Here is a 16,160-nt window from a genome sequence, read left to right on the forward strand (position 1 = left end):
ATAATGTATCAACCTTGTATAAAAGTGTATAATAATGTATACAAGGTGTTTATACATACGTTTACGCTGGTATATAATATCATACAAACTCATACAAGATGTGTTTATACATAAGAGGTGTTTATACACACTTTTACATTGTATAAAATTGTATAATAATGGATATCCGGTAAAGATCTGGTGATACAGGGGATAGGATGAATAAGACGAACCTCTCAGGTGGAGATCCGGTGGAAATTCGGTGGTACAAGGGAGATGATGAAGGAGATGACCTCTCCAGTAGAGATCCGGTGTAGATCCCGTCGTACAACGAAGAGGATGAAGGAGATGATCTCTCCGCCGGCTACAACGGGTAATTTTTTTTGGCTAAATCATGTAATTATTTTACCCTAATTGGTATAGAGCGTAAAAAATCCCTATAATTAATGTCAAGGTTCAGTTGTTAGTAGTGTAATTATGAAAATTTATCAATTCAATGATATGGCCTGAAGGTCAATTACTATGAAGATTTATTTATTATCAACTTAATTTGATGGTATAAAAAGTCTATATCTATATACACATGAATAAAACAAAAAAAGCTTTCCAAATTAGACATCACAAAGTCAATAAATTACTAGAAAAAAAAAAAAAAAAAGCAATGATGATGACACGATACATTATCATTGGAAGAGAAGAAAGAAAGAGTGAAAAACATAGCAAGATTCTCAAGGACGAAAGGACACAATCATGTCATGATGCATCATTGGCCTAGAAAGTTCAAAAAACAAACTCAATTTTTTCTTAAAATAATATATTGGTAATCAACTTGAACACGTACTATCCCTTTTATCTCGTAGTTTTTTTTTATTATTTTTTTAAATCTAGAAGACAAGACAAGATAGACTCTTAGGGAATCGTTTGCCGTAAAGGATAAATAAAAATAGTTCCGATATAATATTTTAGTGCCTTCTTATTCTATATTTAGTTGAAATAAAAATTCGAAATAACTAATTCCGAAATAAATTATTTCGGAATTGTCGCTTTATTTTATTCCACCTTGAGAGTGAAATAACTAATCCTGAAATAACTTATCCCGGAATAAGTTATTTCCCAACCAAACGAGCCCTAAGGGAGTAGCTTTTTCCTTTTTTGTTTTTAATCGATCTTAAAAATAATTGACATCTTTTTTATTTAGCAGTAATAATTTAAATTTAAAATTTTCAATTTACCCTGATTGAGTTGACTAGTCTGAGCCCGGGCCCCATTGCTGAAACGTTGCTTCGAGTAATTTGAACTAGTTGCAGTGGTCACTTATATGACGTAAACTGCTTTAGACAAAGCTCTAGCTACGCAAAGTATAGAACAAAAAAATATAGTAACAATTTAGTGTACTTGAGATAAAATATATACCTCAGCATAACTAAAACGTAGAAGACTATTTAATCTTGTAAACGTATATAAACGTACTCCTATATCCATTTTCAATATTTGTCCAATAAATGATATTCCCTTTATTTTAAGTGGTCTTAAATTAAAAATATTTGTAATGTATACAATGTAAGATATTGAATTATTGAGTTATTAAATACAAAAAGTGATATTTTTAAACAAACCAAGAAGAAAAATAAGATACGTTTATATAAAATGATGGAATACTTTATTCTCACCCCAATATTTTTTCTCTTAATTTTTTGGGAAAGCAGTCTCTGCAACAAAAAATGTTGCACCCATTTTTTTTTGGGTGATCTTGCTAAGTGCAAGAAAATATATTTTTAACATTTTCTCCTTTTTATTTCACTACAAATATAAGAAACATATTTGGTCATTTAGAACATTTTATGATCAAATTCTGGTAAATTTGATGTATTTTTGTTATATTAAAGAAATTTCTATCAATCCAATAGATCAATTAAGATACTATATTTATAATATAATAGTCTCTATAAACGTGCAGTTACACGTTATTCTCAGACAATCTATATTAGATAGTATTATTTTTATTATTTTTAATTACATACATTTATTTTATGAGTTACTCCTCCACCATGTGGTGATTCGTGAGAGTCGATTTTATACGTATTTTCCCTCCCCCTAATACAAATAAATAAATAAAAGTAAACAATAATTTAGGGCTAGTCAGTTGACCAATGTTACTCCCTCCATTTTAATTTATGTGAACCTTTTCGGAGTAGGATAGTCAAATTTTATATCTTTAACCGTAAATTTTAACATAAAATTTTCAAGTTTATAAAGATAAAATTTAAATATTTAGAAACTACATAAAAAGTACTATAAATCATGATAATTTATAATTAAAAAATATAAGAAAAATGTGGTCAAAGAACTACTTTGTAGATTTTTAAATAGTAATGGGTTCACATAAATTGAAACGGAGGAAATATAAACTTTGAACTATTTAATTGAATTAAATAAACTTTTCATACAGTTCATCCAAAAGAAATGCAATTATTAGGCAAAGTTCTAAATATTACTCAATTAACAAATACTACTATGAAATAACAGATAAGCTACAAATGTCTCAGTGGCTAGTGCCATACAGTAAACATGGCCACCTACCACATTGACTTTTTATTTACAAAACTTTCCCGTCTCTCTTTTCTTCTAAAGAAAATACGTATTAAGCATATTACATAATTTTATTACACCAACTTTACGTCCTTTCACGTTGAAAACAAATTGTAACCACAAGGATAAAAATCCGTAGAATGTTTATCCCAAGCTACAAAATACCAAGATCCTAAAAATAACGTGGGTTATTATTATTATTAAAAAGTAATAAGACTTCAAAAAGAAATAGGATTAGATCATTATTTAGTTTGTTTTGTTAAAAAGTAAAAGACATACATAAAACAAAACCTAAAGTGCACCATAGTAATCAGACCTTTCGGAACTAACGCACGTCCAAGTGCCTCCTTTTTTCTTTTTCTTTTTTCAATAAAAAGTCTATTTCATCTGAAAGTAGTATCATTTTAAAATTCAATTTATATTCTTTTTACCTAAATAATCTATTAATTTATATTAAGATTAATGTAAAAGGGTATAAAAGTCATTCAATATTTGAAGAATATTTTGATCAACCAACTTTTGTATTCATGCTTTTAAAATAGTATAGATAGATTTGTTTATCCTCAACTACTCTCAGTAAAAGTTGTCAAACTCAAAAAAATTATGGCTATACAATTTCTTCTTCAAGAGTTCATTTACAAAGAATTAAATAATGAAAAGATTACTACAAAAGCAAATAAGAGGAAAAATCAATCCCCATCCTAGAAATGAAAATCAGCCTTTTAAGAATAGCTTCACATATAATTAAAATTAACTCTTTATTCATTATACAACCAATTAAAATGTAAATAAGTAGTAGTAGTAAATAAATAGCAGTAATATACAAATGTAGAAAAGTTACTTAGTACATTAGAGGGCCTGAAAATGGAAACAAGGCCAGTTTGGAAAGCTACTCAGGTAATTGGAATTGAGTTAATTATACAGTTTAGTCTGCTTATATTTACACTGTAATTACATTATGATAAATAAATATGTCGTTGAATTACAATACTCTGTAATTATTAAGCGGTGTGATTACTACCCTAATAATTACACCCAACTCGACTTACCAGGTGGCCTTCCAAACAGGCCCTTAACAATCTTTCAATTTTTTTGGCAGAAATGTGGGTCCCGCACATCTACTTATGCAGCCTACAGCTGACATCATCAGTTTTGGAGGGTAGTTAAAGGACCCTAAAGTTACAACTATTACTTACAGGAATAACCAATGGAATAATTTTAAGTATTAAGGGCAAATTGGACAATTCATGTTAACCCCAATATGTATCCCGTCAAACACCATAAATAACAAGGAGGGAGTAATATTTATTTATTACAGCTTTAAAAACACTCTTGTCATATAATAAGTATGGCGAAAACAGAAATATGTTATTTGCTTTTAGTTCTTGTTGTAGTAGAGTTATGTTCACAGCCTGCAGCAGCTGGTTCACCAGTAAAGTTTCTTCCAGGATTTCAAGGACCACTTCCTTTTGAACTTGAAACTGGGTGAGGATTTAAACTGGAAATAAGTTTACATATTATTATGGTTTAAGTTTTTGAATTGAGTTAATTAAAACTCGTATGACAGAAAAATTAATTGGCTGTTCTTTGCAGGTATGTTGGAGTAGGTGATAGGGAAGATGTACAACTATTCTACTATTTTATAAAGTCGGAGTCAAATCCAGAAACAGACCCTGTTCTACTTTGGATCACTGGAGGCCCTGGTTGCTCTGCTCTATCCGGCCTTATCTATGAGATTGGTATATCATTTTTCCTTTTCTACACTTTTTGGGATGGTTTTTTTGCTTCTATTGTGTAGGAAAATGGATCATTCTAATGTCACGGTCAGTGGCGGAGACACCCTTTTATGTGGATTGCCGAGTGTCATTCAAAAAATTATGTGTGTAAATAATTTTTTTCTACAAACTAATACACATACACACATCCGATAGGCCACCGCTTGAAAATCATAGAAAACAAATGTCATCGATACTGCATTCACGAGATTTTGCATATGACACTGATCACAGTTGTTCCGAGGTTATTGCTAAATTTTGCAGTTTTGGAGTAAAAAAAAAATGTCTTCTTTTTTTGCTGAAAATGTTAATTTTCGCTTTACCTAGCACTTACCTCATTTGACATCTTGCACTGAAAACTCTTTCTTGTGATTGAGTCCTTTGAATGCTGATTTTCAGCTATTTTAGTTCTTTACATTCTCTCTGTTACAAGAAGGACTAATAAATCACTTTACTTTTAGGAAGAGATTAATAAGGCAAGTTATCTAAAAGACATAGAGCATAACTGTATGTGATCAAAGAAAATGAAGCTCTGGATCATTGACTTCTGGATCATTATTGATAACTTAGATTAGAACACCACAAAAAATGTATTAGTTGATCTGAATCATAAAAGTTTCTGGATTTTTACAAGCTTTTAAGTTACTTTCTAAACTTTTGAACTACGAATGTGAAGGACCAATAACTTTTGAGCCAGTGGAATACAATGGAAGTTTGCCTACAATGATACTGAATCCTTACTCATGGACAAAGGTGTGCATTTGATTATGAATTGTACTTCATGATGAACATAAAGTTTGTGCACAATTCAAAAATGTTAAAAGTATCATGGAATCTTTAGGTGGCAAGCATTATTTTCTTAGACTTACCAGTGGGCACTGGATTTTCCTACGCGAGAACTCCAGCAGCTCTACAATCATCTGATTTACAAGAAAGTGATCATGCATATCAGTTCCTTCGCGAGGTAATTAGATTCGTCATTCTTTGTGATTTCTCGTCAGCATAGGACGTCTAAGGTCTCTGATAGCATAATTTGATTCTTCTATTCTCAAATGCTGATAATGTAGTTCTTATAATACATTGAAAAACGTTTGTATATCTATTGCAACTAATTCCGGATGTTGGATCAGTGTCAAGTGAGTATCACATTTCACTTAGTTTCTCCGACTTAGGTGTCTGAACTTTGACAGTAAAGAACTTTATGAATTATGAGTATTTTGTTGGTTGAGTAATCTTTTTCAGGATGTTTTTGCAGTGGTTCGTCGATCACCCAGAATTTTTAAGGAATCCATTATATGTTGGCGGAGACTCATACTCGGGGATGGTTGTTCCCATTATTACTCAAATCATAGCAATTAGTAAGGCTATAGTTGTTGTTTTAGTCCTATGCTCTATAACTTGTTGCCCTTGTACTATGTTCTCACATTTTATGGCCTTGTGATATTACAGAGAATGAAATAGAAATCAAACAATTTATCAATCTTAAGGTTAGTCATTCTTCTTATACAGATTCTCTTTTCCCTTAGGGGTAACCGGATCATCTACCCAACTCACAACTTTTAGTGAAATTGTTATCACAAATGATTATTCTGCAATGAACATCCTTTGCCCTCCTGTCCCGGCTAATGATTCTGTAGAAAAAGATTATTTTTCCTGATGAATTCCTACAGGACAATGTAGAACGATATCACAACTAATATTATACTTTTGAATGGTTTCAGGGATATTTACTTGGAAATCCATCGACTTTTGAAGGTGAAAAGAATTATGAGATTCCATTTGCTTATGGAATGGGACTTATTTCTGATGAACTCTATGAGGTTGGCATTTCTTTGGTGTTATATATGTACTTTTGTTAACTTTACTTGCACTAGCCTTAAAATTAATTGGCTTACTTTTCTGAAACAGTCGTTGAAGACCAATTGTAAAGGGGAGTACCTTAATATAAATCCAAGCAATACACCATGCTTGCAAGATGTTCAAACATTTCACAAGGTTGGAAATCATCTGCTTGTATTATTTGGCATTGACAGGTTCACTAAAATACTGACCTTATATGCAGCTTCTTAAAGGAATTAATAATCCCCATATTTTGGAGCCCAAATGTAAGTTTTTTTCACCAAGACCACACTTACTGTTTGGCCAAAGAAGATCTCTTGATGAAAAGTTTCATGAACTTAACAATCCTCAACAACTTCCTGCACTAAAATGTCGTGTGAGTATTTACAAAGTAATTGCATTCTTTATTCTATTGATTTTTTGTATCACGATAATTTACTCCTTGCAATTGTTTTAGACTGATTGGTACGTACTCTGTTATCATTGGGCTGATGATGGTCAAGTTAGAGAGGCCCTCAACATCCGAAAGGTATGATAAAGGACGTTACACAAAAGCTAGATGAATTTATGTAATATACACTGATAGTATGTTAGAGATCTTGATCCAAAAAAGGATAGTGTGTTAGAGATTCACCAGTTCTTTTCTCATCGCGAATGCGTAGAACTTAAATTGAGACTATAATATATCAAATACTCCTTTGATAACAGGGGACTATCGGAAAATGGGAGAGATGTGCAAGTTTGCAATTCCAAAAGACAGTTATGAGTAGCATACCGTATCATGCAAGCCTCAGTAGCAAGGGTTACAGATCTCTTATATACAGGTTGAGTAGGAATAAATTAACTATCAACAAAAATAGTTAAAAGTTTCTCTGTGAAACTACCAAGTTCTTTATGTTTTTATTTTTTTTAATTAAGCAGTGGAGATCATGACAAGGCTGTTACCTTCCAATCAACTCAAGCATGGATAAAATCTCTCAACTACTCCATAGTTGATGATTGGCGACCTTGGACTGTTGACAATCAAGTTGCCGGGTTAGTTAGCTTGATGAAAGACATCGTGGACACTTAAAAAATTGCGTACATTAGTCAAAACTCTGTCAGTGTATAGATGTTAAACTATATTTTTTCTGTTGCGCGATTTCAGTTACACAAGAAGTTACTCAAATCGTATGACATTTGCCACAGTGAAGGCAAGAAAACCTCCTACCAAACTAGTCTCTTGATCTATCTCTTTCACTTTCTTTTCTCACTTAAGTTTGTGAATAAAATTCCATCAAATAATTGGTGTTTATAAATTGCTTTGTTTTCTTACAGGGAGCAGGCCATACTGCACCAGAGTATAAACGTCGTGAATGTCTGGCAATGCTTAAAAGGTGGATGTCTTACAAGCCTTTGTAATCAACACATATATATCAATTTGTAATCAATGTCCAATGGAGCAGTTCCATTTCCTATTTAAAGGGGAAAAGGTTGTCATAGTATATAATTAATGTCAAGGTTCAGTTGCTAGTAGTGTTATTATGAAAATTTATCAACTCAATGATATGGCCTGAAGGTGCCTGCTCCTCTTCTTCAGCTAGAATTGTATGAAACATATCGAAAGAGTTGCATTCCACTGTGAAACTAGGATGTCTCATTCGTGGTCTCAAATAACGAATTCATCCTAATGTGAGTTATATGTTGACGATGGAAAAAACAGCGAAATATGAGTTGATAACATTGTGTAACTGATAATTTGTGTAATTATTTGTTTAAAACATCAATGAATAAAAAGTCAACTTCCATGTTATTAATGTCATTTTGAGCTCTATCTAGAATAATCTTGAATTATTTTGGACCAAAAAAAATCTTAAGTTCTTGACTGTACCATCAAGGGTTGGAAACCAAGTTTTTTGTGATTTGTATCCTTAAATTTCACCTCAGAATCTTGACTGCTGGAAAAAATAATTCTTGACTTGCAATTGTTTTTATCTATGGAACTAGAAGGGGACACTTTAAATAAGTGGAACACTTGGAAGTTGGAAACATTAACATTTAAGCTTAATTATTTTTTGAGTCAGCAACCAACTGGTATTAACTTATCATTGTTCTATAGAGTTACTAATCCTAAGGTTTTTTAAGAAAATATCTGCAATGCGTTGTACACCTTAGAGTCTCTTCAAATAAAGAAGACTTGTCATTTATTCGTTGTCAAGGTAAGTACCCCATAAATGAAAGGGAAAAGTTCAAAATTTGCCCCCATACAATCTGAATTGTAACAACTTTGCCATTCCTTTGACTTCTTGTTCATTCATACTCTTGTCGTTAGCAAATCGTCTCATATTTGCCCTTGCCATTAATAGAATTTCAGTGTGAAATGAGTGAACTCCACATGTTCAGATTCTTAGAGAACAAAAAGGTTCAAATTTACACCTTAACTTTTAACTAAAATTCAATATTACCCCTATATCGGAGTTTCGTTAGAGTTCGAGGGCAAACATGAGATTTTTATACCGGCAGGATAATATTAGATCAAAAGTCAAACGGATAATAAAGTTGCTCAATCTTAAAGTATACTGAAATTTGAAACAGGGAAAGTCAGAGCTGGTGGAAGGTATATATTGTTAGGTAACGGAGTTGAAGTCAAAAAGGAGTTGGTGATTTGGCTGTATTGGTCCCAGAAATTGTTGGAGTAAAAGAACTACTTACCAACTTTCAATCATTAATTTTCATCAGCCAACCAAAAGTGACCAACCTCTCTACTATTTATCATAGCTCTTCAGTTTTCTATATATTACTAGCCCATTTTCATTTCTCCATAAAACAGATTGGTACCTTAAAACTTATCTACTTCAGATAACAAACTTACATAGTCAAAATATCCACACTTACTCAGCAATGGCAACCAATGGAGAAAACCAGAATTCAAGACACCAAGAAGTTGGACACAAGAGTCTCTTGCAAAGTGATACACTTTATCAGGTAAACTTTTTTAACCCTTTTCCGCACAAATGTATATGGCTTGTTTCAGGTCACAAGTTTAAAAAGTCTGTGTGTGACATTACATTTATGGACGGGTTGACTTAAATCAATTATTTGATTTGTATTAATTTTGACAGTACATTCTTGAAACAAGTGTGTACCCAAGAGAGCCTGAAGCCATGAAAGAGCTAAGAGAGATTACTGCAAAACATCCTTGGTAACTTTCTCCTACATTAATTTGTTTAACTTTAGTTCATGCAAGTTGAATATTCAAATGTAGTCACTTTCTAGCTGGAATTAAGTATCATTCTTTTTCCCTTTTTTTTTTTTTTTTTTTTTTTTTTAGAAAAAACAAAATAGGAATATCATGACCACCTCTGCTGATGAAGGGCAATTCTTGAGCATGCTTCTCAAACTCATCAATGCCAAGAACACCATGGAAATTGGTGTTTTTACTGGTTACTCTCTGCTTGCTACTGCCATGGTTCTTCCCCATGATGGCAAGGTAATTATTAGTCAGTTTAAGTTCTCTGCATTAATGGTATAAAATATAGTGTACATGATCAGTACAAGTAAATCTCTAAGATAAATATTAATCAGTAACATGAATAAAGTTAACTTGGTTAAAATTCACTGATAGTATAAAAGAATTGATAAATGATGTAAATATGTAGTCATAAAATATTTTGTAAATCTTCTAATTTAGGTTAGTATATTTTGTATCCTAATAGGACATTGTAACTATGGTATATTTACCAATTCCATCAATGAGAATAATCACGGAATTAATCTCTTTCATGGTATCAGATACTAGGGTTTTCTTTCCTCCTCTTCCGCTACCCTAATTTTTTTTCCGTCGTCCCCTTCCTTTTTTTTTCTCCTTTTCCGTCCACCTTCTTGCTCTTCTTCAATGGCAGACACCAAGTTTCATCCTGCTATGGCTGTCTCCAACATCAAGAATCACATTCCTATCGTTCTTGAGATGGAAACGGATCATTATTCGGCTTGGGCCTAATTATTCAAGCTTCATGCCCGGTCTCACCGTGTCCTTTCCCATATTCTCCCGACCAGAAAAGAGAAAGCTCCTTCCACCAACGAAGAAAAGGAGTTGTGGTCCACCTTGGATGCCATGGTACTTCAATGGTTGTATGCAACCATCTCCACGGACTTATTGCATACGATCATCGAAGAAGATCTATCGGCGAAGGAGGCTTGGGATCGCCTCCGTAATCTTTTTCAAGACAACAAAAACTCCCGTGTCGTTGCATTGGAACATGATTTCTCTCATGTCAAGTTGCGGGATTTTCCAAACGCTTCGGCGTATCGTCAACGACTCAAGACCTTGGCCGATCAACTCAAGAGCGTGGGGGCTCCGGTGACCGACAACCGCCTCGTTCTTCAAATGGTGGTTGGCCTCACCGAAGCGTACAAGAATGTGGGAACCTACATTCGGCAAAGTAAGCCTCTTCCATCATTCTCCGAAGCTCGGTCAAGTCTGTGCCTTGAGGAAAAGGCGTTGGCTGAAATGCATGATGACTCGCCCTCGGCTATGGTGGCTAATTCCCAACGTGAGTTTGATGACTCCACTCCTATGGAAAATTCTGGTGGTGCTCACCATCATAGGGGCAAAAATAACCACAAAAATCGTGGCTCTAGCGGCGGGAAAATAACGGCGGTGGTCGTGGTTCTGGCGGCGGCAGTGCACACCGTCGTCAAGGTGGTCGTGACCGGCAGCAGGCCCCCATGCAGCAGCAGTGGCAGCAGTCCTCTTCACCACTACAGCAGTGGCAGCAGTCCCCTTCACCTGGCCATGGGGGTGGATGCCGCAATGGGCTACCCCTTGCCCGTATCCCACCCAGCAGTGGGCTCGGCCACAACAGCAGTGGCAGCCGCAGCCACCTTCTTCTGGTGGCAGGTCGATGGCCCAACCAGGAATATTGGGATCGCGACCACAGCAGCAGGCGTATGCAGCAGCAGGCCCAACGACGTCGTGGACTCCGACTGATATTGAATCGGCCATGCACACGATGACGTTGAGCCAACCCGATCCAAATTGATATATGGATACCGGCGCCACATCCCATATGACATCCACAAAAGGTACTCTCTCGTCTTATTTTAATTTAAGCGATCATAATACTGGCATTGTTGTTGGTGATGGTAAGTCAATTCCAATTCGAGGTTGTGGTCGTGCTAAATTGCCTCCCCCGAACCCTCCATTGTTATTAAATAATGTCCTTCTTGCTCCAAACCTCATAAAGAATTTAATATCGGTTCGTAAATTTACTACTGATAACTCTGTAAGTGTTGAATTTGATCCTTATGGGTTTTTTGTGAAGGATTTCCGGACGGGGATGGCCATCATGAGATGTAATAGTAGGGGTGCTCTTTATCCGTTGTCCACCCTCAAACACCACTTCCATTCACCATCAACTTTTGCTGCCTTGTCTTCTACGTGTTGGCATGATCGTTTGGGCCACCCGGGAGCTTCTATTTTGGATTTTCTTAGGCGCAATAAGAGCATTAAATGTAATAGTTCTAGTTCATCTAGTATTTGTCATTCTTGCGTTCTTGGTAAACATGTTAAGTTGCCTTTTGCTAGTTCTATTTCCGAAACTTTATTTCCGTTTGACATTATTCATAGTGATTTGTGGACGTCTCCTATTTTGAGCTCTATGGGGCATCGTTATTATGTTTTATTCTTGGATGATTTTACTAATTTTTTGTGAACTTTCCCTTTGGCTAGAAAATCTGAGGTTTACTCAAAATTCATAGAGTTTAAGTCCCATATCCTTACTCAATTTGAACGTCCTATCAAAAATGTCCAATGCGATAATGGGAAAGAATATGATAATGGTCAATTCGGAAAATTTTGTGTGTCCAATGGGATGTGTTTCCGTCTTTCATGTCCTCATACATCCTCTCAAAATGGGAAAGCCTAAAGAAAAATTCGTTCCATCAATAATGTCATCCGCACTCTTCTTGCTCATGCCTCCATTCCTCCATCGTTTTGGCATCATGCATTGCAAATGGCAACTTATCTCCTTAATATTCTACCAAGCAAGTTGTTGGGTTACAAATCCCCTTTAGAGGTCCTTTATCAACGGAAACCATCTTATTCTCATCTCCGGGTCTTTGGGTGTTTATGTTATCCCCTCTTTCCGTCTACTATTATTCACAAGTTGCAACCTCGGTCAACTCCATGTGTCTTTTTGGGATATCCACCAAGCCATCGTGGCTACAAATGCTTTGATTTATCCTCAAATAAAATCATTATTTGTCGTCACGTGTTGTTTGATGAGACTCAATTTCCGTTCTCTAAAATCCACACTTCCACTCCCACCTCTTATGACTTCCTTGATGATGGTTTTTCACCTTACGTGATCTGTCATCTCGCCACTAGCCCCTATTCACCGCAGCCGTGTCCCCCTCCCCCGCTGCCCAGTGGTTTTCCGCCTGCTCTAGGCCAGCTGCCCACGCCACCTTCGGCCGGGCAGCAGCGTCTCCCGTCCTCCACGCTAGACCAGCCCGCACATATGCCCAGCCAGCTTGCCAACAGCCCACCAAACTCCACCACTACTCCTTCTATCCAGCAGCCCCCTACCCAAACGCGCATGGTCACTCGTAGTCAGCGCGGGATCTTTAAGCCCAAGCACCCATTTAATCTACATACGGCAGTGACCAGGTCCCCCATACCTCGTAATCCGTTGGATGCGCTACGTGACCCGAATTGAAAATTGGCCATGAATGATGAATATGATGCTCTTATTAAAAATAAGACGTGGGATTTGGTACCCCGTCCACCTAATGTGAATGTTATTCGGTCTATGTGGATTTTTACTCATAAAGAAAAGTCTAATGGTGATTTTGAGAGGCATAAAGCCCGTCTTGTAGGTGATGGCAAAACACAGCAGGTTGGCATTGATTGTGGTGAGACTTTCAGTCCGGTCGTAAAGCCAGCTACGATTCGCACTGTTTTAAGTCTAGCTCTCTCTAAGCATTGGCCCATTCATCAGTTGGATGTCAAAAATGCATTTCTTCATGGCGAGCTCAAGGAGACAATATATATGCATCAGCCAATGGGTTTTCGAGACCCATCTCATCCCGATTATGTGTGCTTGTTGCGCAAGTCCTTATACGGGCTTAAACAAGCACCGAGAGCTTGGTATAAAAGATTTGCTGACTTTGTTTATTCCATTAGTTTTGTTAATAGCAGGTCCGACAACTCATTGTTCATCTACAGCAAAGGTCCCGACTTGGCTTACCTTTTACTATATGTGGATGATATTATTCTTACTGCTTCTTCAGATACTCTCCGTTGTTCGATTATGGACCTTCTTGGCTCAGAATTTGCAATGAAGGACCTAAGTCCTTTGAATTATTTTCTTGGCATTGCGGTGACCCGTCACAAGGGTGGTATGTTTCTTTCACAACGAAGTTATGCTACGGAGATTATTGAGCGTGCAGGCATGTCCTCGTGTAAGCCTTCTTCCACTCCGGTTGACACTCAACCGAAGGTCAGTGCCGCTTCTGGCGATCTTTGTGCAGATCCCACTCATTTCCGGAGTCTTGCAGGTGCTCTTCAGTATTTTACCTTCACCAGACCGGATATTTCTTATGCCGTGCAGCAAATTTGTCTTCATATGCATGCTCCACGAGATACGCATATGCTTGCTCTTAAACGGATTATTCGGTATATTCAGGGTACTCTTGATCATGGCTTGCATCTCTATCCATCTTCGGTTACTGATTTAGTTTCGTATACTGATGTTGACTGGGGGGGGGGATGTCCCGACACACGTCGTTCAACGTCGGGTTATTGCGTGTTTTTGGGAGACAATTTGATATCTTGGTCATCCAAACGCCAACCTACTCTTTCCCGCTCCAGTGCGGAAGCAGAATATAGGGGGGTTGGGTTGCTAATGTTGTCTCTGAATCATGCTGGCTACGTAACCTACTCTTGGAGCTACATTGTCCGATCCCTAAGGCTACTTTGGTGTATTGCGATAATGTCAGTGCTATTTACTTGTCAGGGAATCCAGTCCAGCATCAGCGCACCAAGCATATTGAGATGGATATCCATTTTGTTCGTGAGAAGGTGGCGCGCGGCCAAGTACGTGTCCTTCATGTTCTGTCCCGATATCAGCTCGCCGATATTTTCACTAAAGGACTGCCACAAGTCTTATTTGAGGATTTTCGGGATAGTCTCAGCGTTCGTCAACCTCCCGTTTCGACTGCGGGGGTATGATAAATGATGTAAATATGTAGTCATAGAATATTTTGTAAATCTTCTAATTTAGGTTAGTATATTTTGTATCCTAATAGGACATTGTAACTATGGTATATTTACCAATTCCATCAATGAGAATAATCACGGAATTAATCTCTTTCAAGAATACATACACTGTCAGACTGTCAGTGCATATAACTAAATCTATTGCTCGCAGTCTTGATAGATGATAATTGAACTGAATAAATTCTGTATTAATTTGCTAAATCACTTCAGATTCTAGCCATGGATATCAACCGGGAAAACTATGATATCGGTCTTCCAGTAATCGAAAAAGCTGGGCTAGCTCATAAAATTGAATTCAAAGAAGGCCCTGCACTTCCAGTTCTCGACCAAATGATTGAAAATGTAAGTACCTTAAAACCCCATGAACACAAATAACAAATGAATAAATTAAAAGCTCTAGCCTACAATGATCAACATTGTACTAATTTATGTGAAACATTGGTGGTACTTATTAACCGGGTAAATACCATGGAACATACGATTTCATATTTGTGGATGCTGACAAAGACAACTACTTGAACTATCACAAGAGATTGATTGATTCGGTCAAGGTTGGTGGATTAATAGGCTATGACAACACCCTATGGAATGGTTCAGCGGTAGCACCACCTGATGCACCTTTGAGGAAGTATGTTAGATATTATAGAGATTTCGTGTTGGAACTGAACAAGGCCTTGGCTGCTGATCCCAGAATCGAAATCTGCCAGCTCCCTGTAGGTGATGGCATCACCTTGTGCCGCCGCATCAGTTAAAATACACAACGGAAAGGCATTCCACAGGGCTCATTGCAATAGAAGATTTATTATTCATGAGATTCCCTTGTTTAAAATCATTTGTTAGTTTACCTTCTTATGTGTAACTAATATTCTCTTTCCTGGAAAAGGTTGCACTGTTTATATTACCTATTGTGTATTCACCATGCATTTTTATGAATTGAAAAAGGAATCCAAGTACAAACATTCAAATCTCCAGGGACTCTGAATGCTTTTCTTCAGCTCTCTCGATTGGCCTTATGTGAGCTTAGTGGTTACTAAGGATGAAAATAAGAGGAGTTGTGATAGCGACAAATTCGATTGCTTTGATTTGATTCACTCGTTTAGGTTACGAATCAATTTTATTTATCTTGTGATAATTTTCTATTTGACTGGTCAGAGCGTATTATGTATGATTCGCATGCCACGTCACTCTCATTCGACATATGCATGAGTCTATTGGTTTGTTTAATTTCGCACCACAGAATCCTGTGACAATAGTTTGGACTTTAAGATGAACTAATAATCATTTGGACCTTGAGCTAGTGATATGAACTCATTCTTTGGAGCTCAACCAAAGAGGCCAGCCCAAATAAAGTTAGACTTCAATAATTATTTCTTGAATTTAAAAATTCATCCAAATTTAATATGAACTTCAATTCCATAGACTCCCTTTTGCCTCCAAGTGTATATGTATCATAGAATTTTTACACAAAAAAATATACTTATGCTAACGTCGAAATATTAGCACAGAAAGTATATTTATGTTGCTTTATGTATTATTACTCAACTTGAAATTATATTTTCGGAATTATTCACTTTTTTTGGAATAACTTTTCACTGCCTTTATCCCCCTAACATGTACGAGTTGGAAATAATATCCTCTTCACATATTGAATGGGAACGAATATCCCAATATGTAATACTTTCCGGTAAGAGTCTTCTTTTTTTAAAATAAAAATCTTT

General features: G+C 36.2%; 2 protein-coding genes and 1 long non-coding RNA gene across 3 annotated transcripts; all 3 read left to right on the forward strand.

The window, feature by feature from the left end:
* The first annotated feature begins 3,874 nt into the window (after positions 1 to 3,874).
* LOC132627757 (serine carboxypeptidase-like 10) lies at positions 3,875 to 7,983 on the forward strand. Its single transcript, XM_060343331.1, has 14 exons — positions 3,875 to 4,053; positions 4,162 to 4,307; positions 5,020 to 5,096; positions 5,185 to 5,307; positions 5,599 to 5,701; positions 5,793 to 5,830; positions 6,065 to 6,163; positions 6,252 to 6,338; positions 6,406 to 6,558; positions 6,640 to 6,711; positions 6,891 to 7,006; positions 7,104 to 7,217; positions 7,330 to 7,375; positions 7,500 to 7,983. The coding sequence occupies exons 1-14, from the start codon at positions 3,917 to 3,919 to the stop codon at positions 7,581 to 7,583; spliced, it is 1,395 nt and encodes a 464-aa protein (XP_060199314.1). The 5' UTR covers positions 3,875 to 3,916; the 3' UTR covers positions 7,584 to 7,983.
* Positions 7,984 to 8,829: 846 nt separating this feature from the next.
* LOC132627759 (uncharacterized) lies at positions 8,830 to 9,363 on the forward strand. Its single transcript, XR_009577982.1, has 2 exons — positions 8,830 to 9,146; positions 9,284 to 9,363. It is a non-coding gene; the product is annotated as an uncharacterized LOC132627759 (long non-coding RNA).
* Positions 9,364 to 9,401: 38 nt separating this feature from the next.
* LOC132629073 (caffeoyl-CoA O-methyltransferase 2-like) lies at positions 9,402 to 15,387 on the forward strand. Its single transcript, XM_060344813.1, has 4 exons — positions 9,402 to 9,407; positions 9,493 to 9,651; positions 14,653 to 14,782; positions 14,899 to 15,387. The coding sequence occupies exons 1-4, from the start codon at positions 9,402 to 9,404 to the stop codon at positions 15,192 to 15,194; spliced, it is 591 nt and encodes a 196-aa protein (XP_060200796.1). The 3' UTR covers positions 15,195 to 15,387.
* The last annotated feature ends 773 nt before the right edge of the window (positions 15,388 to 16,160 follow it).

The sequence above is a fragment of the Lycium barbarum genome, chromosome 2, assembly GCF_019175385.1.
Source record: "Lycium barbarum isolate Lr01 chromosome 2, ASM1917538v2, whole genome shotgun sequence".
Classification (NCBI taxonomy): Eukaryota; Viridiplantae; Streptophyta; class Magnoliopsida; order Solanales; family Solanaceae; genus Lycium; species Lycium barbarum.

Excerpts from the sequence above, each read along its gene's own strand:
- LOC132627757 (XM_060343331.1), top strand. The coding sequence starts at position 3,917 with ATGGCGAAAACAGAAATATGTTATTTGCTTTTAGTTCTTGTTGTAGTA. Across the intron at positions 6,164-6,251 it reads TTTCTGATGAACTCTATGAG|TCGTTGAAGACCAATTGTAA; the intron begins GTTGGCATTTCT and ends TTTCTGAAACAG. Across the intron at positions 7,007-7,103 it reads TACAGATCTCTTATATACAG|TGGAGATCATGACAAGGCTG; the intron begins GTTGAGTAGGAA and ends TTAATTAAGCAG.
- LOC132629073 (XM_060344813.1), top strand. Across the intron at positions 9,652-14,652 it reads TTCTTCCCCATGATGGCAAG|ATTCTAGCCATGGATATCAA; the intron begins GTAATTATTAGT and ends AAATCACTTCAG. Across the intron at positions 14,783-14,898 it reads TCTCGACCAAATGATTGAAA|CGGGTAAATACCATGGAACA; the intron begins ATGTAAGTACCT and ends GTACTTATTAAC.